Here is a 24,185-nt window from a genome sequence, read left to right on the forward strand (position 1 = left end):
TGCCTTTAAAGAGCATTTAGAGAACAAGATTTAAAAGCACTGCCAAGTTCCCAATGAGCACAGCTACATAATATTTAATTTATTCTGCATGTGAAGGTTAACAGAAGCTAGCTTGTCAGGGACCATTTCCAAGCAGAAAGTTAGAAAGGCTCTCAGGAGCAGTTCTCTGAACAATCAGTACATTGCTGTTCCTCTTTAAGAACTGCACAACCACAGAAAGGACAAAATGGCAGGATCCCACCCAGGGAGCACAGCCCAGGCAGAGGATACGAGGTACTGATGCACTGCCAAGCAACAGCTGGAAGTTATGCCCAAAGAAGCCTCAATGAGGTGCATCCCCTGCTTTTCAGGGAGACCAACCTTGAACAAGTCATACAATTCCTCTAAATCTTCAGGAAGAATTGAAACGTCTGGGATGACAACTCGGAGCTTAAAAAGAAAGAAAATCATGTTAGTGACATCACCGACACAGGCAGACTCACGAGCTGTCCTTAGCTGAAAACCACTATTAAAAAAATCTTTGTGCTGTTTCCCCCTTCTTTAGGTGCACCAGTGGAACATATCCATGAAAAGAGAAATCCCTCAAGGGCCATTAGAAACAAAGACAGGAAGTCCCTAAGCTACAGGTCACAGAGGCCAGGGAGGCATGGCATGGTGCTGTCTCTCCTCTTCCCCAGGCATCTGCCAAGGGCTGGCCACAGTCAGATAAGGTGCTGGGCTGGACAGTCCTGCAGCTGTTCAGAACTTTAAAGCCACCCTAAACTACAATAATGCACATGGCTGCCAAAGGAAAACCATCAGCATCCCAGGACAGAGCTTTTTGCAGAGTCAGCAATGATCTTTCAAGACCTGGTGGCCCCTTTTTATAAACTAAACCTGTGTCTCCAGAGGCAGTGCTGAGCCACCTCAGTCAGAGCAACAGCCTGCTCACCACGTTCTGCTTGGTGGTATCTTCGTGGCTCTGCAGGACACGGATGCGGTGTTTGTAGCGCATGTGCTCTATCTGTTCCACAGAGTGGTCTCCAAATTTCTGTAAGACAGGAACAGAAGTTTATTATTTGTGTTGTGTTTTATTATTTTTTCCTGTATTGTTATTATTTTCTGTATTAATTGGAAATACACTTATAATTAAGTGCAGTGAGACCTTGAAGATAAAGCACACACAGTCTATATTTCATCTAGGTACCCACACTACACCTAGTCTTGTGCATGAGAGCACTTCAGTCATGGAATCTGTAAAGATGTGTATTAACTTTCAAAGCATCTAAAGTGAATCAAACCTTCTTCTTTAAAATTCTAACTTTACTGACTAGAAGATACAAAGAATTCTTTTACCTCATAGGAGTCATGAATCAGGTTTGCAATTTCAGTCACTGGAGAGGGTTCCTGGTCATCACTGAAGAATGCATGGTGATTACCAATAGGTGGCAGAGGGCTTTCCTCGTTTTTGACATGCTCTAAAAACCTGAAGAGAGGAAATATATAAGAACACAGATCACATTGCACTGTGCTCTTCTCAATTCAAACATGCAGTAGGCCTTATGGCTCAGAGTTAGAAATAAATTGAGTTTTGGGCAAGCTAGACTTTTCAAAAATGCCCTTGTGATTACTCATCTGAGGAACAGTAAGCCAGCTAAATGACTAAATGCTGCCCAAGGAAGAAAACTCCTGTCTCCTTGAAGTCTGGAGCAGGAAGCCTGTCAGTCCAGGGAAGGCACGGAGAGCAGCAGTAAATATTGCACGCTGACGCAGGCGATGCAGCTCTCGGAGTGCCAGGAAATTTCACAGGACATCTCGTCCAACGTGCAAAGCCATTGTTTGAGGCAGACACTGCGACAGCAGCAGCAGCAGCAGGGTGACACAGAAGGGCCCTGGTGCCTACTGAGCAATGCCTTTGTTTTAGGGCAGAAGGGCCTGAGGTGAAAGCAGCACTCCTGTGTGGCCATACCTGCTCAGGATCATCAGGGCCTGCCCATCATCCTTGCTGTTACACAGATCCACAGCGTTGGCTTCCAGTATGGCCAAGCCCAGCTGGAAAATGGCTTTGATGCCATCATAGAAGAAGCAGTCCACAACATTCACAGCACTTTCCAGGGGCATGATGCTGAGGAAAAGGGTAAGGAACCAGGAAAGAGAGATGGAAGCTAGGGCTGTCAGATCCTTCATATGTTCAGCCAGCTCTGGAAGTTGCTCTTTTATAAGCTCTTCAAACACTGACTGGTCTACCTGAGCACCTACAAGTTATAAAGGAACAGCATTAGCCAGGACTGACACAGGAAAAAATTATTTTTAAGTTAATCACTGCTGTCAACTGTAAACTGCAAGACTTTCTTAAAATTTAAACATGAAAGGTACCCACACATCTACAATGAAAAATGCCATTATCCTCCTGCTGCCCAACCCTTGTGTCCATAAACCTTACTGTACAACTTTCTGCAAAAAGTGTGTTAATTCTCCTAAGTGCCTTTAGGGTGCAATGAAACAGCAATAGCAGCAGCTGTTGGTCTTGGCTACAAAAGCACATAATAATTAAGTGCTAGCAAAAGCAATCTTAAAGCATTTTATTGCTCCACTTGGGATGTATGCAGTGAAAATAAGACAGTACACATTCCTCTCTGATGTATGTACTCAAGGAAGTGGGCAGGAAAGGTTTTGCTCTAAATGAGAAAATGTAGGATGGAAGTCCAGATATACCTACACACACCAGGCAGGAAGAATAGTATTTACAGGAAAGTACACGCACACATACAAATATATACTTACAAGCATATGTATCTACACATAAAGAACAAAAGATTTCTGCAATGCCCAGATAAAAGATTTCCTAACTGTCCCAACCAGTTTTTCCAAAGGAGCAGATCTGGGCTCTGGTTTAGCTACTAGTTCAGTTCTGCTTTGTCAGCAGCTGTTACAGAATCAATGTCGTTTCTTCTCAATGAAGTAGACTGTGTCTACAAACCAAATTTGCCACATCAGGGCTTTGACCAAAGATACTGCAAGTTAAAAATACTCCTGAATACAAAATGGAGTTAGATTTTCAATTATTTTGTCTTTCTTTTCAAGTTATTTAATTTCTTTCTTACAGTCCATATTCTGCTAATATTAGGACACAATTTTAATTGCTGAAACATATATATCCCTAGCACTCAAAACTTCTCTTGCTCAAAAGCAGAATATAACCTGAACAATTTGTGGCAGAGAGCCAGCATCTTTTGGCTTTGCATCCAATTCATAGGGAAAAAAATAGCTAAGACATTTCTCTGTCTTAGAACCTTTCACATCAGGCCAAAAGAGCTTCTGCTGGTGACTGAACAAACATTACAGCACCACAAATCAAAAATAAAAGCCCATGGTCATCCAAAAAGCTTCTAAGAAACACATCAAGCATGATGTTTTGAAGAAAAAGCTTCCCATAAGTTTGAAGAAAAGGAGAAAAACAGACTGGAGTTACTCAACAGAGGGCAATTTTTGTTTGGGTTTTTTAATAAGCTTAATGCAAACAATTTAATAGCCATAGTTAACAAAGACCCAAAAAACAGAGCTGGATTTAGAGGTATTTGAAGGAAGCCAGAGACAGATAGGCAAGACATATATAAATAGATCATTCCAGACTTAGAGACAGCACGAGCAAAACCAGAGCTTTAAAAGGAACATGCAACACTGCCCAGATGTTTCACAGACCTTCTTATAAAAAGTGCTGCCACTGTAGATGAAAGTGAAACAGTTGTATTAAAATGGACTTTTCTATTTTTTCATATGTTTTCATTTTTCATGAAATCTGAACAAATGAATCTGTATTACAGCATGAGACCATAATGAGGTAGGAAAATACCAGGGCATGCATTTGAAAAATGATGACCTTAGATGCAAGATATATGACATATTCAGGACTGAAAAGGAAAATCAGAGAAATGAAATAACGTTTTCAGTGGTTCAAGAAATACAGTGTCAAGTTGATGACAGTCTAACAGGTAAAGTGGGGTAAGATGCCCTGCTGGTTTATGCAGGAGATGAAAAAGTCATGGTAATTGAGAACAGGATATGCCTGACCCTTGCCACCACTCTTAACCCATACACAACCTGTTTGTATCTTGCACCTATCTGCCTATAATTTCCTCTATGCATTGCAGAGACAAGAAGGACGGAGGGAATTCCTGGAGAAGGAGCCCTGCCTGCAGGCTTTTCCCATTTGCAAGCAGTGAAATAATGAAAAAGCTTATGAAAGGTGTCAGAGCTGGCAAGGCTGAAGGAGGGAGATAAAAGTAAGAAGGCTGAGTAGGACCTAAGTTTTGAAAGCAAAAATTCTAACTAACTAAACACACATATAAATAAATAGAAGATTTTGAAAGTTATAAAGAAAAGGTCTGAGACAAAAGGAAGCTAAGAAGGCCTGTATAACCAAGGTCATTAATTTGGTAGCTGTTTGGAGTGCAGAGATTACAGGCTGACACTGCAGAGGAAAAGCACAGTGACAAGTAGCAAGGTCAGAGATCACCAAAGTTATTGAGAGATCAAAATTTGGACAAACAGTATTGGCAGGGTGCACAAAGAGGAAAAGTTTGATCTTGGAAGTGTTATGCAGGAAGAAACAATACAAAGTTTAGACAAGAGCTGGTTGCAAATCAAAAAGAAGGTCAACTGAAATGCAGAGCCAAGAACACTAACTCAAGCAACAGGAACCAGAGGAGGGGCAGCGTGGAGAAAACCAGTAGCACAAATTTGGGCACGTTAAGTTCTAGGGTAAAGCAGAGCTGCAGAAATTGTGCTCAGTGAAGGAACTATGCTGCAAAACTGCACCAGTGCCACTCAGCCAGGGAGAGCAGGGCAGCTTCCAAACTGAATTCCTGGCTCTTCACACAGTGAACTATGAGCTATGGCAGCAGAGAGACACAGCACTTCTTCCTTGGGATAAAGAGGGCCAGAAAACAGAGAGACAGGACAACCAAAACTTTCAGCACTTACACAGTGTAGGCTGTAGCCATGGCAAGTGACAGGCAAGATACAAAGCACAAATCAAGAACAACTCAAGGCAGGGATTTGGCTGGCCAGGTGAGACAACTCAGATGAGTAGCAGAGAATGCCACTTAAGGACAATAATCCAGCAAGCATCAAAAAGTTATGAGTAATCCAAAGCACACTGCTGATATCTAGAAATGCTTGAGTACTGATAGAGCTGTGTTTCTCTCCTTTAATCAGGGAAGGAGACAGACAAACATGGAAGTCAGTAATCAAAATAGGAGTTTAAAGTCATGTCTGGAGACAAGAAAAATTCTGACAAGTGGGACAGTTACAATGCTCAGAAAATACCAATGGCATTCAAAGCACCACAAAACATTCTAAGCATCCAGCTAAACTTTGGAGTAACTCAGCTTTAACTTACCTTCTTGCCAGTTCAGTGACAAGACAGAAACTGAGCAGTGACACAGTGTCTAGAGGGAGATATGACAACCCCATCCTTCAAGGAAAAGACTGGAAATCTTCTCAAGTGTCTCTTCCACTCCACAGGCAGCACAAGAGTGCCCAGAACATTCCTAGCTCCCAGAACCTCTACTGCCAGGGACTTGCTCCTATCTCACTTTGTCACACGTGACCCTGGTCCCTCTCCTGCCACAGCAAGGGTGTAACAGCAGATGCTGCAGCTACAGACTAAGGTTAGCAATAAAAAGGGAAAAGCTACCAAACATTTCTGTAAGGGAAGGAAGTGACTGCAAAGAACATATGCTGCTTAGCCCCTCTCTTTCAGTGCATTAGGCAGTCTGCACAATGATCATTAAAATAATGGCACTATGCAGGAGCACTATACAGCACTACACAGCACACACAGTGCATGGCACAGGGACTTGTACCAGCTCTCATTACAAAGGGCTAGTGCAGATGCAAGCCTGCACTGCTCCAGCAGCCAGGCAATTCAGAGAGTCTAGATCACAAAGCAGATCTTTCCTATGTTCATCTTAAACAGTCTGAGTCTCTAACACTGCATACCCCTAGCCAAGACCCACAAGCTCTTCTATTTATGTAACAGCCAAAAGTGTCCCCACCTTCTAACCAACAGGAAATAAAAAAAAAACAACTGTGAAATTGAGCATTTACAGATCGTGCAGCTCAAACCCTTCAGACCAAACCAGCCCTGGCTGGAATCTGAGCAGCCACTGCTGCTGTCCCTGCACAGCACACAGGTAGAAGGAGCACCTCATCCATGGGGTCTGGGCCCCAGCTGACCCTGAGCATTTCCCCAGCCCTGTGCCACATGGCTGCCCCTTCCCAGCCTGCAGGACAGGGAACACAGGCTCACCTATCACTCGGTGGTTGAAGTAATCCGGCAGCATCCGCTCACACACAGCAACCAGCAGCCAAAAGGCTTCTTCCTCTTTGGCATACAGGAGCAACACGGAGGTCAAAATGTTCATAGACTTACAAGGGCAAAGAAGAAAATGGGATTTGTTAGTGACAGCAAATCCTACTGACAAGAGCTCAACTGTGGCTATTTTTATAGAAAGAAAAGTAGCGTAACAGGATGTAAAGAACTAAGGAAAAAAAAAAGCAAGAAAAAGAGAGAATACACAACAAATACATAATTGCAACCCACAGGCACAGCAAGTTTTCCAAGCTTATTCGTAAGAGCAATAGGAAACAATGGAGAAAAGCACAGTTCTGGATTTGCCAAGATACAAAGCGGGTAACTGATAGTGCAAGATGTTTTGGAGCTGCTTTCACTGCCCCTTATTCCAGTATCAGGACCACTCTGATGTTAATCAGAATTCAGGGAGCTGACCAGCTAGATCAATGACTTTCATAATTTATCATCAGTTTTGGAATAAAGTGGCAGAAAGGTTCATTAAGCCTGTGCCCCAGCGCACTACATAAAATCTCATCTGTGCAGGCCAATTCACCCTGCATTGCTGCCAAGTATTGTCCAATAAATGCCCTTTTCAACAAACAGAAGCATCAGAAACAATTTTTTCCCTTCCTGTAACTATAAATCAGTTTGCAAAATGCTGAAGGAATATCGTTGGTAGAACAGAGCCTTTTGGTGAGACTATGTAGTTGTTTTCCAAGGAAAAATGACATTTAATTATCTAAAAATAACATTTAAATATCTACTTTTCCAACTAAAAGGTCTTTATTTATAAAAAGCACCACCAAAAGCACTCTTGAGAGAGCACCAGAAGGGGAGGAAGCAGCAGGGAGCACAATCCCTCGGGCATGCCCCACCTGGCAGTATCCTATTTTGGGGTTCCTGTGCGCGTAGGCGGTGAGCACCCTCCGGAGGGCGGCTATCCCAGTCTCGCTCTGGAAGGCCGGGTGCTCGGGCAGCGAGCGGTGCAGGTCGCGCTCGATCTCCTCCCTGGCCATGCAGCACCTGCCCATGGAGGCCTCCACCAAGTGCACGTAGTAGCCAGGGTGCGAGGCGAGATCCGTCTGCGCGTCTGCAGCCAGCAGGAAGGGAGAAAGAGGAAGATGGGTTCAGCATCGTCCTTATCCACTCCCAAGTGTTGTGGGAATTACTGCTCAAAAGGGTATAAGCAAGGTGGCTTTCCCCAAGATCTGCGAATATCCAGGCCTAAAAGACAAAGCCCTAGCAGAACATACGTCTTAAAAATTAAGTATTAGCAAAGCTCACATGACACAACATCATTCAGAACACCCTGACTGAGCAAAAGATGTCTCCAGCAGGAAGTATTGGTTTGGGCTGAGAGTATTGGTTAAAGATCATCTCATTCCAACCCCCCTGCTGTGGGCAGGGACACCTTTCACCAGACCAGGCTGCTCAAAGCCTCATCCAGCCTGGCCTTGAACACTTCCAGGGATGGGGCATCCACAGATTCTCTAGGAAACTCCTTCCAAGTGTCTCACCACCCTCACATGTTACTGGGAGAAATGTACTCAGCACTGCTCATATCCTTCAAGGAGGAAAAGCTCCACATTTACAAATGCCTGAGTATGCCATATATTGGATTAAGGACTAAACTTGAGATCACACTCAAGAATGGGCCTCAGAATGTAGGCCCATTCTGGCTCTGCCATATCTGTCAATGAAATGAGCTGTTTTTTCCATCTCCAGTTTCTGTAAGCCCTGCCAGCATTCAACAAGAAGCAGGAGCAGGTCTGCCAACTTTGAGACTGTCATTATTTTGCAATAATCTGATTTGTCTAGAGCTAACCCAGTATTTATGCTACAATCTAATTGCTGCTTGAAGATTAACATTGTTTTATGAAAACATGATGCTAATTTTAAATTACATAGATTACAAAGATGTTATTTTGATTCTTCTGTATGTCATATGATATCATCCTGAGGTAAAACTTTTACACATCTACCCAGGTACTTCCTTGCATTTATTAGTTCAGTTCAGATAATGTCTTTTCCTTAAGCAGTATCACAGGTCCCATGTAAAGGACATTAATTGCCCTTGAGAAATTTCTTGCCTAAATGTTTTGCCATCTCCAGAATCAGATGATGCCTACAGCCAACATTTCTAAGCATGCCCACCTGAGAAAAGCAGCCAGAGTTTGCCTCTTAAGGACTCGGGAATTCCCATAGCAACAAGTTTTCTGATTTTCTCTGTGCGAAACATGCACACGGTTCTGCCATACTCCACAAAATGGTCATCCCACAGGCTCTCTTTGATTTGCTCCCTAGACTGGGAACAAGAACATACATTAAAAATAAAAAACATCATGTGAGAACTGGTAAACAAAAGCATTTCACATATTAGAAATTCCACTACCAATGGAAATGGGAAGTCTGCTCTAGGGACTTTGACTTTCCCCACTTTGCATATTTCATTCACCACACAGCGATAAAAATTAGAAATATTTACCAGAATGAAATGAAGGGAGAAGAAAAAAATCCAACCAAATAAAAAAGTTGTCCTGTATCTAACTTCTCCAACCAATACAGAATGCATTTTACTAAAAACATCTGTCTGAATATAACCCTAGCTTTTTAAAAACAAAACCTAAATCTCCTACAGCTTTCCCCAAATGTTACATACCTTTCCAAAATCAAGGCCTGGCATTCCTGACTGATGAAAGTCTGACCTTAGTGCTTCTGCATTGAGCAAGTAATTGTTCTCCTTCTCACATTCACTTCTCTCTTTCCCGTGTGAAGCCTCTGTTCCCAGACACGCAGGCTCATCATCCCCCAGCGTGCACATGGATCCAAAGGCAAGGCTGTTCTGCAATGCCAAATCAAAGTGGTAATGACTGAAAAGGCTAAGAACTACATCCTCAACTCTCCTCAAGCCAGATCTGGGTTACCCTTTGCCTTTTGCATCAAAACCTTTAACACCTTTCAGGAAGAAAGGTCTTACTCAAGACTTTATACAAATTGTCGTTCATTTGCATGTCAGGAAAAGGGTTGTTACTTTAAAACAAAAGTTGTTAGCCAATTCTACGTGTCCGTGATGACAAGATACCCAACAGTCTTCTACTGTTATGATTTGAAAGACAAAATCACAAAACAATTTAGGTTGGAGAGGTCTATCATTTTCAATGCCCTGCTCAAAGCAGGAGCCCTCAGCCCTGGCTGCTGGAGTCAGTGCCCAGTCAAGTTGAGTAGTTCCAAGAAAGCAGAGAGCACTGCTGCTCTGGGCAGCCTGGTCCAGTTCTGCCTAACCATGAGGGGAAATCTCTCTTTATCTGTTTAGATTTTTCCTTGCTAAACCTTGAAGCTGTGGCTGCTTCTCTTTCCACTGGCATATGGAAGGAGAGTGTGCCTTTATCTTCCAGCTTGCCACTATTTGGCTGAGGAAGCCCTGCTCCCTCCACCTCTCCTTATAAAGCATGTGTTCCAGCCCCTGACCATCCTATAGCCCTCCACTAGACTTACTCCAAATTATCAATGCTTTTCATGTGTAATCAAGCAGAGTCAAACCTGGACACAGTACTCCTTATCAGGCTCGTAAATGCTGAATAAAAGGGAATAGCAACATCCCATGGCCTGCTGGTTACAATCCTGCTAGTAGAACCTGATATGGGGTTGTCCCTCAGCATTGTAAGAGCACACAGCTGACTTACAGGCTCAACTTGTTCATGACTCCTCCTCCTTTCCCACGCAGCTGTTCTCCAACCAGCCGGTTCTCCTGTCACATGGGCTTGTTTTGCCAGGTTTTACATTTGCTTTGTTGAACTTCGTGAGGTCTCTATCAGCCCATTCCCCCAAACTATGGAGGTCTCTGTGAAGGGCAACCCAGCTGCCCATCCCAGTCCCTGCTCTCCCCAGCATGTCAATCACAACTATGCTGTGAGTGTCCTCTATCCCACCAGCCAGGTCTTCAAAGGTGGCATCAGATAAGCATTAGCTCAAGATCAATTTGGGGGCCTCCTAAAGAAGGCAGGACACTGGAATAATGGATATTAAATTATTAATAAAATAAAAGCTCAGTACCTGATTGTTATTTTGCAAGTTGTTGCAGTGCAATGTGTTGCTGGAGTTCACCTCTTTGAACCTCTGGAGCAGGTTCTCCACCAAAGTATCTCGGTCCTTCAGCTCAATGAACTGAAAAGCTGTCTTACTCCTTATGCTAATAATGATGGGATTAGGGAGAAGGCTTGTGTCCTCCATCTTCTCTATACTGATTACCTTTCCCAGAGACATTACAGAAAACATATTAGGCACCACATCCACAAAAACATATTCAAATCTTCTACATGTACCAAAACACAGCATTTCATATGCATGCTTTAAATGTGGTTATTCATATTGGCTTTCTTTGATCAAACACATCCAACTGCCTGAAGTTCATGGTCTCTCCAGAAGCTCAAAGCAGATGCCAAAAAGTATCCCAGATGCTTTTTTTTTTTTCCTAATTTACTTTGCATCCCAATTCTAAACAGCAGACTGAGGGGAAAGATAAGAAAGGAGTGTATGATTAAAAAAAAATATTTATAAAAGGATCAACTTGATCGAATTCTGGGTGTGGAGGAGGAAATTTACTTTCCCACCTTTGAAGATGGGAAAAAACAGTTATTTTGCTAATTTTCATTATGCATACAACACTGTTCTCATATTGTTTTCTGTTTCTGCAACAGTGGAAGGTAAGTAGCTACAGTTAGGATATGATTTGGATGTTACTCTATTATTAGTCCAGGATGAAAGGAAAGATTTAATTAAGAGATCATAACAGCCTTGTATCCACAGCAGATAAGGCAGGTGTTAGCTGACATCTTCCTTCTCCTGTTCTACTCCCACCACCTTCCCTTGTGCTCTCCCTCATTTAAACTCATCTGTTGATTTCATGGAAACTTGTTGGCGCATCACTGCATGCATAACATCCCCTCTTTCTCTCTGCCCTACAGCCTGGAAAAGTACCCATAGGTTTGTTAAAGGCTGTCTATGGAGGGAAAGCTCAATACTTGTGCTGATCCCAGGCAAGGATGCTTTTGCATTGCTGGAATAGGTCCAAGCCAGTCTCCATCAACATCAAGATGGATGTATGTGTTTGTGGAGCTGGGAGAGGAGCCCTGTCCAAGTCTTGGGCCAAGCAGACTCTGTTTTTGCAGTGTTCTGTCCTGCTACATTACCTGTCCATACTTCACTTTGAGGATAGTTTTGAATCACCCATATTTTTAGGAGCTCAGGCCCTAAGGAGTCCCAGAACAAGCTGTACAACTATCCTGTAGGCAGGATACACACAAACATTCTGCTCTTTTTCATCAAACAACACTTTGTCAAGCTAAGTCAAGTGGCAGCGGAGGCTTAGGGTAGAAAAAGGCAGATAAGGATCCAAAATTAAACAAACAAAAAACTCTACCTCTCTAAGTGGGATGATCACAGTGCAGCAGCCATTTTCTTTACTGGCAAAACAGATGTAACTGTCTGAAGTATACATTGTCCCTGCTGTGTGACAGCGACTGAAGGGCGTCCAGAGAGAGCAGTCCACAACCTCGTGCAGCTTCTCCTTCCTGGGCAATCTGAAGAAGGCCCGAAAGAATTCATTCTGTGCTCTGGCTTCAAGATCCCTTAAGAAAAAGCAGCAAGAACGAATCACAAGATCCCGAAAGTCAGGACATGCAGTGTGAGGTTAACTTTTCTTGTGGGCCTCACCAAGAGCAAGGGATACAGAATAAAAGCACCATGCACAGCAATCTTCAGTGCCTATGTGAATAGAGCACTCTGCAAGCAACTTTGAAATAAGTTAAAAGGAAAACATTATCAATAACTGCTTGTTCAACAATAAGGTCAAAAGCAACTAGTATAGTGACTAGGAAGGGAAAGGACACTAATTTGAATCAGCTGTTTTGCTGGTTTGGGGGTTTTTTACATTATTTTTTAACCACACATTTTCTATGGCTGCTCTATGACTTTACAGACTCGAAGAGTCACAAATTTCAGTGCCCAGGAGACAACTAAATCTTTAATCTGATGAACACATATTGAGCAAGGGAGATTAGCCTAATGTTCCTTGTTTCCGTTCACAGTAGCATTACCAGCATCACCCCAGGGACTTGCACCTGTGCCCAAAAGTAATGCATTTGCTCAATGACTACTTCCAAAGTGGTCAGTAACAGAAGTGTTAATGATGGTGGCATTTACATGATGGAATCCTTAACTTGCAGAGTATCAGCAAGAGAGCCCTCAGAACAGTTTAAAAATGCAGAACAGTTTCAAAATGCAGAACAGTTTCACGTCACTTACAGACTCAGCTGGGATTAACAGCACCAGCCACACTCAGTTTGAACTTGGCCTCCTTCCAGCCACCCATCCACATTTAAGTGAAGAGAAAAATTTAAATAAATGAAACTTTCATTACTGAGCCATGGTTATACAGACTTGGCTTTGGGGACTTATTTTTCTTCTCCTTTCTTAATGAAGAAGCCTGCAGTAAATTAGAGAACTACGCAATTACATTATGAACAGGCCATGGCTATTAGCTCACCAACAGCAGCTCCAGAAACATTAGGGCTCAAATTCTATTATTTTATTTATTACAAGTAAATTTTTCCTAGCATGATTCACCTTAGGGAAAAGGGAAAAAAAAATTGATTTTGTGCCACTGAAAGAATTTAAAGCGTGGGCTGAAGCACAACAGGGAGTGGTACCTTGGTGCTGTAAATCCCCTCTCCACTCCCTCCTTCACCCACCTCCTTCTGCAGACACCTTCCCTCTGCCCCAGCCCTGTTCCCTGTTAAAATATATGTTGAGACAAATGAAGCCACCGGCTCAATAAGTAAATAAATTATTTGTTTGGGTTTTGGGTTTTTTAGTTTAGTTTAATCCATAGAAAAAGACTTAGCCACAAGAAACAGGGAGGAAGACAATCCAGAACAGAGACCTGAGAAGGGAGGATCTGTATCTGCAAGCAACAGAAAAGACAGAATGCGCTCAACCAGCGTTCAGCTTCTGCTTCCTTCTCAAGCATTATCTTCCTTAATAATATTATCCAAAGAAAGCAAATAGTCTCCTGTTTTTTCACAGAGAACAAAGAGAAACCCTCTTTGTGAAGAAAGACAAAAAGGTTGCTCCTGAGCTGAAATTCCACAGCGAGAGTAACTCTGATAAGTGCCTGCAGCGATCTACCATTGTGACAAAGCTGGATCAGGATATGCCTCCTAGCTAACTCACCACTAAAATATTTTCCATTTCTGCACAGCACAGATGAATGCTGCTGATAGCATCTGCAGTCAGGTCTTGTAGAGCTCTGCTCTCCTGCTATTGTGCTGCAAGGTAAGAGCCCCCCTGCATCTACTTGGTTGTGGAGATTTCTTGACCTTTATGTGAAAAGAGGCCTTACACTGAAGAGTGGGCCCTCTACTGAGGCATGCATGTCTGTTATTTAAGAGCTGACTGTTTCTTATGCTCCAAAATCTGAAGTTTCTGAGTCTTCGGGATTTTCCTGCATTTCCTGGGGCTGTGGGCTCCACATGCAGGGACTTTCAGACAACAAACCACAGGATTCTAAGCTGAAGAAGAATGACAGTCACATCTGAAACCAAGTAAATTCACCAGCACTGTATCCACCCCCACTCACCTGTGGAAGGCTGCCAATCCCAACATCCCTGGAACTGCCTGTTCCCCCATGACTCACACAGGGACACCACAGGGAACACACCAAAGCCAGGGCTGCCCCAGACACAAGTGCTGAAATGGGCCAGCCTGCTTGGGGGAGGGATCCCGGAATAAAACATGGTAGCAGAGGGACAAGATCCTGTCAGCACCTACCACTGTGGGCTCAAACAAGAGGTTTTATTCTAAAGTTGAATACCAAGAATATATTTCCTGTTAAGCAAGCAAATTCTAGGGCTTAAAGGTCTCCCTTCATAAACACAGCCAAACAAAATTAGAGTTGGTTAAAAAAACCCCTAACCCTACAACTCTAAAAAACCCACAAACAAATTTAGCTCCTAAAACAAGACAGGCAATTTTTAAAATATAATACAACAAAGATGGGCCACATCACCAAGTTCCACAGCTTCCATTTAGAGTTTCACAAGACCTCCAACACCAAAGAGAAATGCAGTCTTTCTACTTGCACCCCTACCTGTTCTAAAATTTCTACTCTTGCTTAACTATTTCCAAGTCAGTTTGGTTTTTAAGCAAATGCAGGATACTGCAGTGGTACTTAAATAAAAAAAGGAAAGCTATCGTTATGTTAAAATAATGTTTACTGAGTATTTACACAAGCATCAGAAGAATAAAAGGCAACAAGATGCAACTGCCTTGTTCCCTACTTTTCAAAAAACTCAGCAATTCCTTCTGAGTGCAGCTCCCAACCTGTGTGTTATGGGATCGTGGACTGCCTCCAACTCCAGCACTTCAAAGTGAAAGGCAAGCCTGAACTGCAATAACTCCTTGTGCATGACCCCCACATTACCTTCCAAGAGCTTTAAATTAAAGGAAATAACACGCACAGGTCTAACAAAATGCCTAAAACCATCAGGATCCTTCAAATGCTGTCCTCACTGTCAAATGTTTTTCTGTGCTTTAAATCCAGCAGAAGCCAACTTGGCAAGATTTTAGCTCTGCTGAGTCACTTGTAGCCGGTCTAAAATCTAAACAGCCTTGCTGACCTCTTGCTTCAAGAGACAGATTACTACATCCTTCTTACTATTGAGACTCCAGAAAGTAAGATACTTTGGAAATAATACATCCAACAATATATGTCTTGTTTTTTGAAAGAACTGCTAAATTTATGTGGGAAGAAAGGCTTCTTATAAGCAAGTCAGGAGATGTTATCTGAGAAGAGCCAACATGGTCTTGTCAGGACACATGTAAACTGAACACCGTTCCCTTACACAGCAGGAACACTAGACTTGTAGATGAAGGAGTTGCAATGAATGTTTTAGCCAAAATTTATGAAAGTCTTGATATAGCCTCTCATGGAACTAATTAAACTCGAACTGGTAAACTGTTGGACCAAGACAGCTGCAAAAGAGTGCCTCAAAACACAGTCCTTCAGGGCTTCCTAATAAATTAGAAGGTTGTATCAAGAGGACCCCCTTGGGAATCTGTCCTAGATTAGCTTCTGTTCAATGTCTTCATTAGCAACCTGTATGATGGATCAAGAGACTGTCATTAAACCTGCGCTTGATGCAAGGCTGGTAGAGGCTAATGAACATAACAAAAGGATGAAATTCAGATTTATAGTCATAAATTTAGGGGATGTTGTGGAAAAAAAAATTACAAATATTTTCAGCTGTACATCATAAGCTTCACAAATGCAGCACGGAGATGAACTCCACCAGGAGCCATCCCTGGATGTTACAAAGGAACACACGCTGAACAAGAGCCAACAGCCTCATGCTCACAGAAGGAAGAGGAACACTGACTGGGCTGCAGAAGTTCCTGGCTACCAAGATGCAGCATGGCAGTCCCAGAACTGGCAAGGTTACTGGGGCAATTCTATATCCCACCACCATGCACCTGCCCCCACATGGCATCAGCGATGAATGTCCAGGGAAGAGTGACCAGAATGGCTAAAATCCACTGATAAGAAAACCCTGGTGGAAGTAGGGCAGTACAGGTTTAAAAAAAAAAAAGAAAGAAGATACACATCAACCCCCAAACACACAAATGATTGCTCTAAGTGAGCACAAAGTGCTCTAATGAAAGTGAGCACTTCTGATCTCTTCAATAGTACTGAGTAGAACAAAAAGTGACAGACCCAAAAAGTGTGGCAGATTCAAGTTAGACCTCAGACTTCTAAGTGACAGAACAGTGAAGTACTGGTATGGATCCTGATATGCCCTTTACTGCAAAACCTAAAAAACACATTGGCAATCACAAAGAGATAACCCAAACCCTACCTTTTGCTACAGAGATGCAATAAAAGGAACTTTTTTCTAGTCACATTCTACTTGTTGCTCAAGGTTTAAAGCATTCTCAGATTCTGTCTCTGAAGGAATAAATGCAGATTGAAGTGACATTTATGACTCAGGATACTTCAAACAGTTTCCATTGAGCTTAGATCACTGTTAACAACCTTCTTTGCCTTCACATGAAGCAAAGTCATTCTCACTGGTAACTCACAGTTAAACATGAAGAAAAAAACCTGATGTGGTTAGAGCCTGGGAAAACATATCACACTGTTGAAACCTTACTTATACCAGCACTAAAGCTTTGAAATTGTGGGTTCTGCTCTGGAGAATTTCTCACTACATTTGAGAAATGAAATGGGTACTTTTACATCCTGAAAGAGATGGAAATTAGAAGTACAAGAAACCTATACCAGAAACTGCTGCAGCCTTTAAAAAAAAAAAAAAAAAGAAAAAATAGTCACATATGTGTTCCAGTAAAATTCTATGGCACACACATATGCCTACAAGAAATGGCAATCATAGGTACCAAACACATCAGCTTTATTTTGCTTTTTATGGCAATTACCTCCATTGCCATTAATCCCTTCATAATTCATTGTTCTGTGCATAACAATTTCATTAGACAGCACAAAAAATTGCATACTGACTTATTTGACTCTGGCCATGATATAATTTATGTCACAGGCTGTGGGCCTAATCCCATGGCCCCTCTGAGTCCCATCCCTCCACTGCTCAGTAAGATGACTCCAAGAGCCTCAGGAATGGCAAAGGTTTATGGTTTTCAGACTGTAGAATAAACAGATCATGACAGCACTGAAAATGTATTTTTATAAAAATAAATATATTGAAACAAGCCTCTCACAAAAGAGAGTCTAGCAAACACAAGACACCTACAACTTCATTAATTTGTCAGAGCTGGAATAGTTCAAATGATATATATGTCTGCTTTCATTTTCATAGATTATTAGTTGCTTCCAAATCATGTACAAGAACTAACAATGACAATTAGAAGGAACATGTTGAGAGGAAAGTAATTGTTCTTGTAGTACTAAAATGGCTTCAAGAAAAAAAGCAGCAACCAGAACTTCATACACCAAAAAAGAAAAACATTCCCCCCAAAACATGTTAACACTAAAAACCAGTTTATCCACTGTTCAAACTACAGTCTTGCTTAATCACCTTACATCAAAGTGGTTGCTGAAGTGGGACAAAGGGCACCAGAAACAGCAACTTATCCAACCACTACCTAATTCATGCAGAAGAAATGGGATCTTGGTATCATCCATGCCATCCCAAGTCACAGTACAGGTTAGAGAACATCTTAACCAGGAAATCTCCAGTAAATATATTTTTATCCTTCCTTCTCCCTGTGCTCCTTTTACTTTATTTTTTTTCTTCTTTAGTTGGAGGGAAGGAGAGAGAGAATCAGTTTGAATAAGTGTGTGAAATGGTTTCTCTTGCTTGACCACTAATGGGGACATTGCTCTTCAAAAATGCCACAAGGTACTTACAAGATGACTCCCTGAGAGCCCCTTTTTATAGCATATTACTAAGCTTATGCTTTTCTTTAAAACTGTAATTTTATTTTCTTTCCATTCAGTTAGTATCCCTGATTCAAAGACTATTTTGGGAAATGACAACAACAAAAATTGGTAGATGCTGAAAAATATCTCCCCCCAGGTTTTTGTTACATCTCCTCTGGATTTCTCTTCTTGCATCTAACTTTTCAGCCCAAAAGCAGGAGGAACTTAAAATGGTAAACCATGGAAAGGGGCTGAGATACAACCTACCACAGCCATGTTCTGCATTAGCTAAAGCACTAACATCCCTACATCTCTTGAGCCAAAAGCCTCCAATGTTAAAAAAACCAAGTTACACAGATAGTGTAAAAACAATGGCAGCTCTTGTATCCAAGGAACCTTGGTTATTAAAAAAGCCTGCAAAGATGTTTATGGCTGCTCACCACTGTGTTACCTCAAGTGAATTCTTCAATGATGAAATCCTGGTGTCACTGATTTTCCTTACTGTGTGTACATATGAAATTGCAGAGGAAGTCCATTTTATTGTTTTAAACTCCACTATGAAACTTTGCAGAAGTGTTTAGCTGAGATATAGGCCCACCACCACTGTAAAAATGTCCCTCAGAAACAACAAAATGGCTACTGGTTTCTCTTTTTGGGAAATGGTACCATGCATTCCTCATGTTTTAGTCAGGAAGCAACACCTCAGTGATTCCCTTCAAACCCTGGCAGAGGGAGAGGAAGGAAGAGCAGGAAAGAGCATGATTCAAGAGAAGATAACTGCTCCACAAACATCCCATTCAGAAAAGAAGTATTTTAAATCACCACCTTAACCTTGATGCCCCAGGCAAATTCCAGTTAGGGCTAATCCATCCTGCCCACCTAAAATTCCTCAGGGCAGCTTCCCTCCCCCTTTAGCGAAGCAGCAAATAAAACACAGAGTTGTAAGCAGAGAAACAGCCATCAATCTTTCCCTGAGATGCATTTCTGTAGTGGGAGAGGAATGCAGGGATGCATTTCAGGGATGTGAGGGGTAGAGCCGACAATAGCAATACCACAACTGTGTTTTTAAGTCCTGTAACTACTTGCTAAATTGGCTATGGCAATCACACTAGTGAGAATTCCATGTTTCAGATGGGATCAAAAGCAGTAATTCCAGAGAACTGAAGGTACTAGGAAAGCCTACATATTACCAAAAATTTAAGCAAAATAATGCTGCTCTTCAGGGAAGATGACAAATACCCCTTGCTGCAATCTTCCCTTCTATGGGAACAGTATTTTTGAAACTTTATGCTGTTTAAGGGAAGAATGTAAAGTCAATAAATGTATCTTGCATAAAGTTAAAATGCACCTTTTGGATACACCATAACACACTATGAAGTCTCTTTTGCATCCAATCAAACAAAGCTTTGAAATCTTAGCCAGCTAACACACCAAACCATGAATCCCACTATTGCTCATATGACAGTTGAGCTATTTACCTCTTAGTAATCTGAGTAGGATCCTGCAGGCCTGGATCCAGTTCAAAGATTTCATTATCCAGTAGCCTTCGGAGTGTCACATCTGCCAGCTGCTCCATGATCCTGAAAGCCTCAGCAATATTGAGGAAGGTGGAGAAGTCGCGCTCCTTGTTTGCTGTGGTGACACGGACTGTGTCCGTCATGAAGACATTGGAGGTTCTTTCCAGCTTCTGGACCTCAACCCAAGGGATGATAAGTTTCACTGCAATCCAAGAGAAGAGCAAAAGTGGGTTGGAAACTTTGCTTCCATCTTTCAGATTTGGGAAACAATCAAATTCAGAATGAAAAGCAAACCAAAGAGGAGAGAGAGAAATTTTTATGGGCAAGACCAAGCACATGCTGAAATGTCTGTTACGACTCTGCATTCAATCTCACCCACTCCTTTTTCAGAATCTCTCCCTCAAAATTTTAACTATCTTCACAAGAAATGCTAGACTGGGGTGGTACCTTTGCAGAACATCTGCCATACCCTGTGCTCCTAATTCCTTTACAAGTCATTCCTGCAGCCTGCTTCTTCACCACCAGAAGAAGCAGTTCATCTCCAGAATACAAAGATGAGAGGGAAAAGCTTTGTTATCTCCTAGAAACAAAACACTAGGCAGGTGGAAAACCAATTACATGCGCAGTTACTTTAGGTTTTAAAATAAAGCTAGGTCCCCTCCAAAAGAAAGCTTTTTTTGGAGACTGCTATAAAGTATAATTACGACTATAAACAAGACATTAAAAAAGCTGCCTAGCCTTTGGGATCTTTCCATTTGGTTACTTTTTACTGAAAAGATGCACAGGGCACATCTTGCCCTAAACATTAACTATAGTCAGGCTTGTTTATAGAGAACAAGAAGTGTAGGACACTGTTCTCTATACTTAAAGCTGTTGAATCATATAAATACAAGTGGCAAACAGAATCAGCTTACTTTAGATAATTACTGCAGGATGTTACTCGCCTCTCACAGGAATCTCTGGGTAGAAATTAGGCTGGAAAGGACTTTAAAACAGGTTCAATTTCTTCTTAACAACTGTTGGAAGCTTCCCAGATTTCTCTGTGCTAATAACATCAAGGCTACACCCCTTAACATCCCTAGCTGGTCTCCTGATGCCAATAAAGCAATAAAAAGGCAGTAATAACAAACATTGTCATATATATATGACATTTATCAAAGATCATTCATTACCTAAGGAGCAACCCTCAGCAAGTTTTCTGTACTACATGAACCACAGCTGTCAAGATTATTTACAGATTGCGTTTTTTCTTACTTAAATAAAGCACAGCTGCATCAACATGCAGAGACTGTTGCAAATGATCATAAAATCAACTGCACCAGCCCAGCCAAGGGAAGAAAGATTAAATACTGCTGTAGCAACAGCACTGCTGTTCAGGCAGGTCAGAGTCACACAGGCTCTACAGTGCTGGTTACAGAAAAAGCACAACAGCCTGTACAGGACTCAAGCCACTGATAAAAGGTACAAAATCTTCGAAGTTGCAGAAAAACACAGATTTAATTAAAAATGTGAAGAAACCTTGGCACACCCTTCCAAGCTATCTGATGATCTAAACCTCTGAAATCCTACAAACACTTGAAGTTTAGATAAAAGGGACTTGTCCTGGAAAAAAATTTTCCATGGAATTTATATTCACATAAATCGTAAATTAATTTTATGAGAAGTTGAAAACAGGTTCTAATATCACATTCCAGGTCACTTCAACACAAAATGAAACAAAAGAAGGGAAAAGACTTGCCAGAAGCAGAAGACGTAACACTCTGCCTATAAATAGATTTCAGTCTATGATTTGGAGGGATTTTTATAGAGGTAAAACACAATTGAGAATTAATTTTATTGCAACTCATATATTGAGGGTTTTTTTCTGTGTAGTATTGAAGAATACAATAAATGTGATTTCTTAGCAATATTTTCAAGACCAGATTTAACCAGATTTCATTTGCGATTGCTGCCTGAAAAAGACAAAGGCAATGAATCACTTGTTCTGCATGTAATCAGCATCAGCTTCTCAAACAGTAACAACCAGAACAGTATTAAATCTGGATTATTCCCTGTAAAACAAATATTTCATAAACATGACAAAACACTAGCCTAGAAACAGAAGTAATCTGCTTTATCACAATCAAGGAAGTGGGAATCATTTCAGCATATATGCTGCTTCCCACGGAGCTAGGGAAGTTTGTTTAACCAAAAGAAAATTCAGGGGGTTTTCTCACATTTCCATGCAAATGGGAAGACAATGTGACTGACTGCACTGATGAATGAACAGTGCATTTTCCATGGTCAAAATAAAAGTTGCAAACGCATAATTGTTTGTTTGTGTTTGTGTGATTTTCATAATGAATATCATAAAATATATGAGAATAAATCTCTTCTTAAACAATACAACATGATATTTTATTTCCATTATCATTTAACAATCTGTGGTATTGCATAAACAAAATTTTTGGAACCATACAAAGGGTTTTTCGCTCTCCCTCCTCCTTCTACTGTTATCTATCATTAATAAGTATAATTTCTGCTTTGTGTGCTCTGGCAGACTGGCTATCTCAGATTTAATAAGAGAAAACCTGCAATGATAATAAGAAGAAATGATTGACAAAAAATTTAATACTAACCAGAAAACAAGGGGATTAAACAAGAACTCACATACCTAGTACATGAAGAAATTCCATTCTGTTCTTCCCAGCATAACTCAACTTTTGTTTTTATAGTGAATAACAAACTTAGCTGCACTTCAAATATAATTCTCCCAAACTTAGCTGCACTTCAAATATATTCAAATATAATTCTCCCATCTTTAGTGATATGACAAAATAAGTAGCTTGAAATAATCTAAGGGAAGAAACGACCTCCAGCTCTAAGAATGTCTTTGTATGTTTCCAGTCTTAGAAATTACAAGTTACTATCTTTCTTAAGATGAACTTCATTTCTAAATCTACCGCTATGTCTCAATATTAAATCCAGTTAGAATATGGCAAAGTTTTCCTAACTGATCTGACAAACATTGCTATATTTACAGCAGTATAGGTTTCTATTGCTGACTTTGTTTAAGTTCCAGCAGGATAAACAGGCCTTAAAAGGCCAGAGGTTTATGCACAATTTTACTAAACAGAGAAATGCTGCAGAGTTTAAATGGCTACATTCATTATTACATTTTACATCTGCTACTTTTATTTTTACTTTCTAATATCTCTTCTGTCAGGCTTTCCATTCTCACAGTTCTTTCTCTGTAGAAGAACACCACAACTAAATCCTTAGAACTTGCTGAACCATCTGAAGGGCCAAAAAGCCTCAGGATATGCCTCTTTTGACCTTACTGCACTGCTATTCAGAAACACAAACAAATCCCTAAATTGCTGTTGTTCTTCCTTAAAAGCTCTGAATTTTCACCTGGTTCTCCAGGGCACATTCCTTCTATTTGTCCTGGGATTTCTTCAGGCAGGCAGCTTGACTCAGGCACCCCTGGCCCCAGGAGCCCTTCCCCTACCACCCTGCCGCAATCTGATGACTCTGCTCTCCTACCTGTGGGAGGGACCCATCCTTCCTCACCATTTTCAGCACTAAAACTCCTCATTTTAGAACTTGTAGGAGGTCTGCTACATGTTAAGGTTGCTTCACCATGGCAAAAAGAAAAAACAGGTAACAACTATGTCTGTGTGCTCTTGCAGTGTTATTTTAATTACTGGATTCATATTAAAACACAAAGGCTGGAGTGAAATTTTAATTAAACAGGATTTTTCACCTAATAACTAAAAACTCAGAAACTAAACTTCAGAGGTCAGCTAGGCTTTTCATGAGAACCCTGGTTATTCTTGCTTTTAAATGTATTTATATTTCTCCCCAGCATAAGATTCCTTATGCATTTACACTTACATTCTTTGCCCAGGAAGAAGGAATAAAAACAGAGATGATTGATGCTCAAATAAAGCCAGCCTTGCCGAGGAACTTTTCCTTTCCAACAGCAACAGGAATAATAGGTGATCAACTTCTCTGCTTCAGGAAAATTAAATCTGGATTCAAATTTCACCAGGGCTTCTCGGAACTTCTCGGGGTCCTCCTCCTGCTCAGCGAGTTTGCTGCTCGTTTCCTCTGCAATCAGTGCCTGAGCCCAGAACAAGACCATATGTCAGCATAAAGCTATGGCACACTCAGGCAAGCTGCTACAAGCTGCCCATTCAAATTCTAATAATGCAACACTTTATTACAAAGAAATTCCAGTCAATTTGCAGTTTTCACAAACGGAGAAATTTCTCTGGCGCTTGCATCTCTCACACATTTTGAATGCTCCCAAAGCAAGACTTCTGGGGCCTTCTTTACCTTATTCATAGTTTTTTCAACAAGTCTGGCAGAACTGTATCTCTGCACTTTCACTATGGCTTATGACTGCTCTTATTTTGTATACACAGAGTAAAAATAGAGTAACAGTTGTGGCTCCTGACCAGTACTATTTACCTATGAAGAAGCAAAGCAGTCAGATGTGTCAACAACTTGAGACATGCTTGGAACCATTACAAACACCATTTCAAGAACATCTACATAAATGTAATTAAGATTTCAGATTTTTAATAGTGGTATTACAACAAAGGAGTTAAGTATGCATTGCACCAGGCAGACAAATAATCCATATGTTACAGCACCTGCTATTAGTTTGTAGTTACCAAGCAATCCTAACGTGCTAAAAGTCTTCAGCACGTGCAAGGGTCCAAAACCTGGATTTAACATTAACTAATGAAACCTGAAGAATTTTAGATATGTATTCTGCTAGGTAACAGGCTGTCACTGTGTTATCAAGAGAGATTAACTGTATTTGGTGTTTCAGTGCACTTAAGACAATATGCCATTTTTTAAAGAAAGCAGGAAAAAAATAGGATTTGTACAGTGA

The 24,185-nt window shown here is 41.1% G+C and overlaps 1 protein-coding gene across 1 annotated transcript in view; it reads right to left on the reverse strand.

Moving 5' to 3' along the window:
- TBC1D8 (TBC1 domain family member 8) overlaps positions 1-24,185 on the reverse strand; it is a 48,949-nt gene that overhangs the window by 5,923 nt on the left and 18,841 nt on the right. The window contains exons 4-15 of the mRNA XM_059465869.1: positions 23,177-23,405; positions 19,262-19,502; positions 11,757-11,964; positions 10,391-10,585; positions 8,997-9,179; positions 8,492-8,642; positions 7,213-7,427; positions 6,293-6,410; positions 1,949-2,234; positions 1,336-1,465; positions 932-1,030; positions 361-429 (exon numbers count right to left, since the gene is read on the reverse strand). Of these exons, the coding sequence (XP_059321852.1) occupies positions 361-429; positions 932-1,030; positions 1,336-1,465; positions 1,949-2,234; positions 6,293-6,410; positions 7,213-7,427; positions 8,492-8,642; positions 8,997-9,179; positions 10,391-10,585; positions 11,757-11,964; positions 19,262-19,502; positions 23,177-23,405 (2,124 nt within the window). The remainder of the gene's footprint in view (positions 1-360; positions 430-931; positions 1,031-1,335; positions 1,466-1,948; positions 2,235-6,292; positions 6,411-7,212; positions 7,428-8,491; positions 8,643-8,996; positions 9,180-10,390; positions 10,586-11,756; positions 11,965-19,261; positions 19,503-23,176; positions 23,406-24,185) is intronic.

The sequence above is a fragment of the Ammospiza nelsoni genome, chromosome 2, assembly GCF_027579445.1.
Source record: "Ammospiza nelsoni isolate bAmmNel1 chromosome 2, bAmmNel1.pri, whole genome shotgun sequence".
Lineage (NCBI taxonomy): Eukaryota > Metazoa > Chordata > Aves > Passeriformes > Passerellidae > Ammospiza > Ammospiza nelsoni.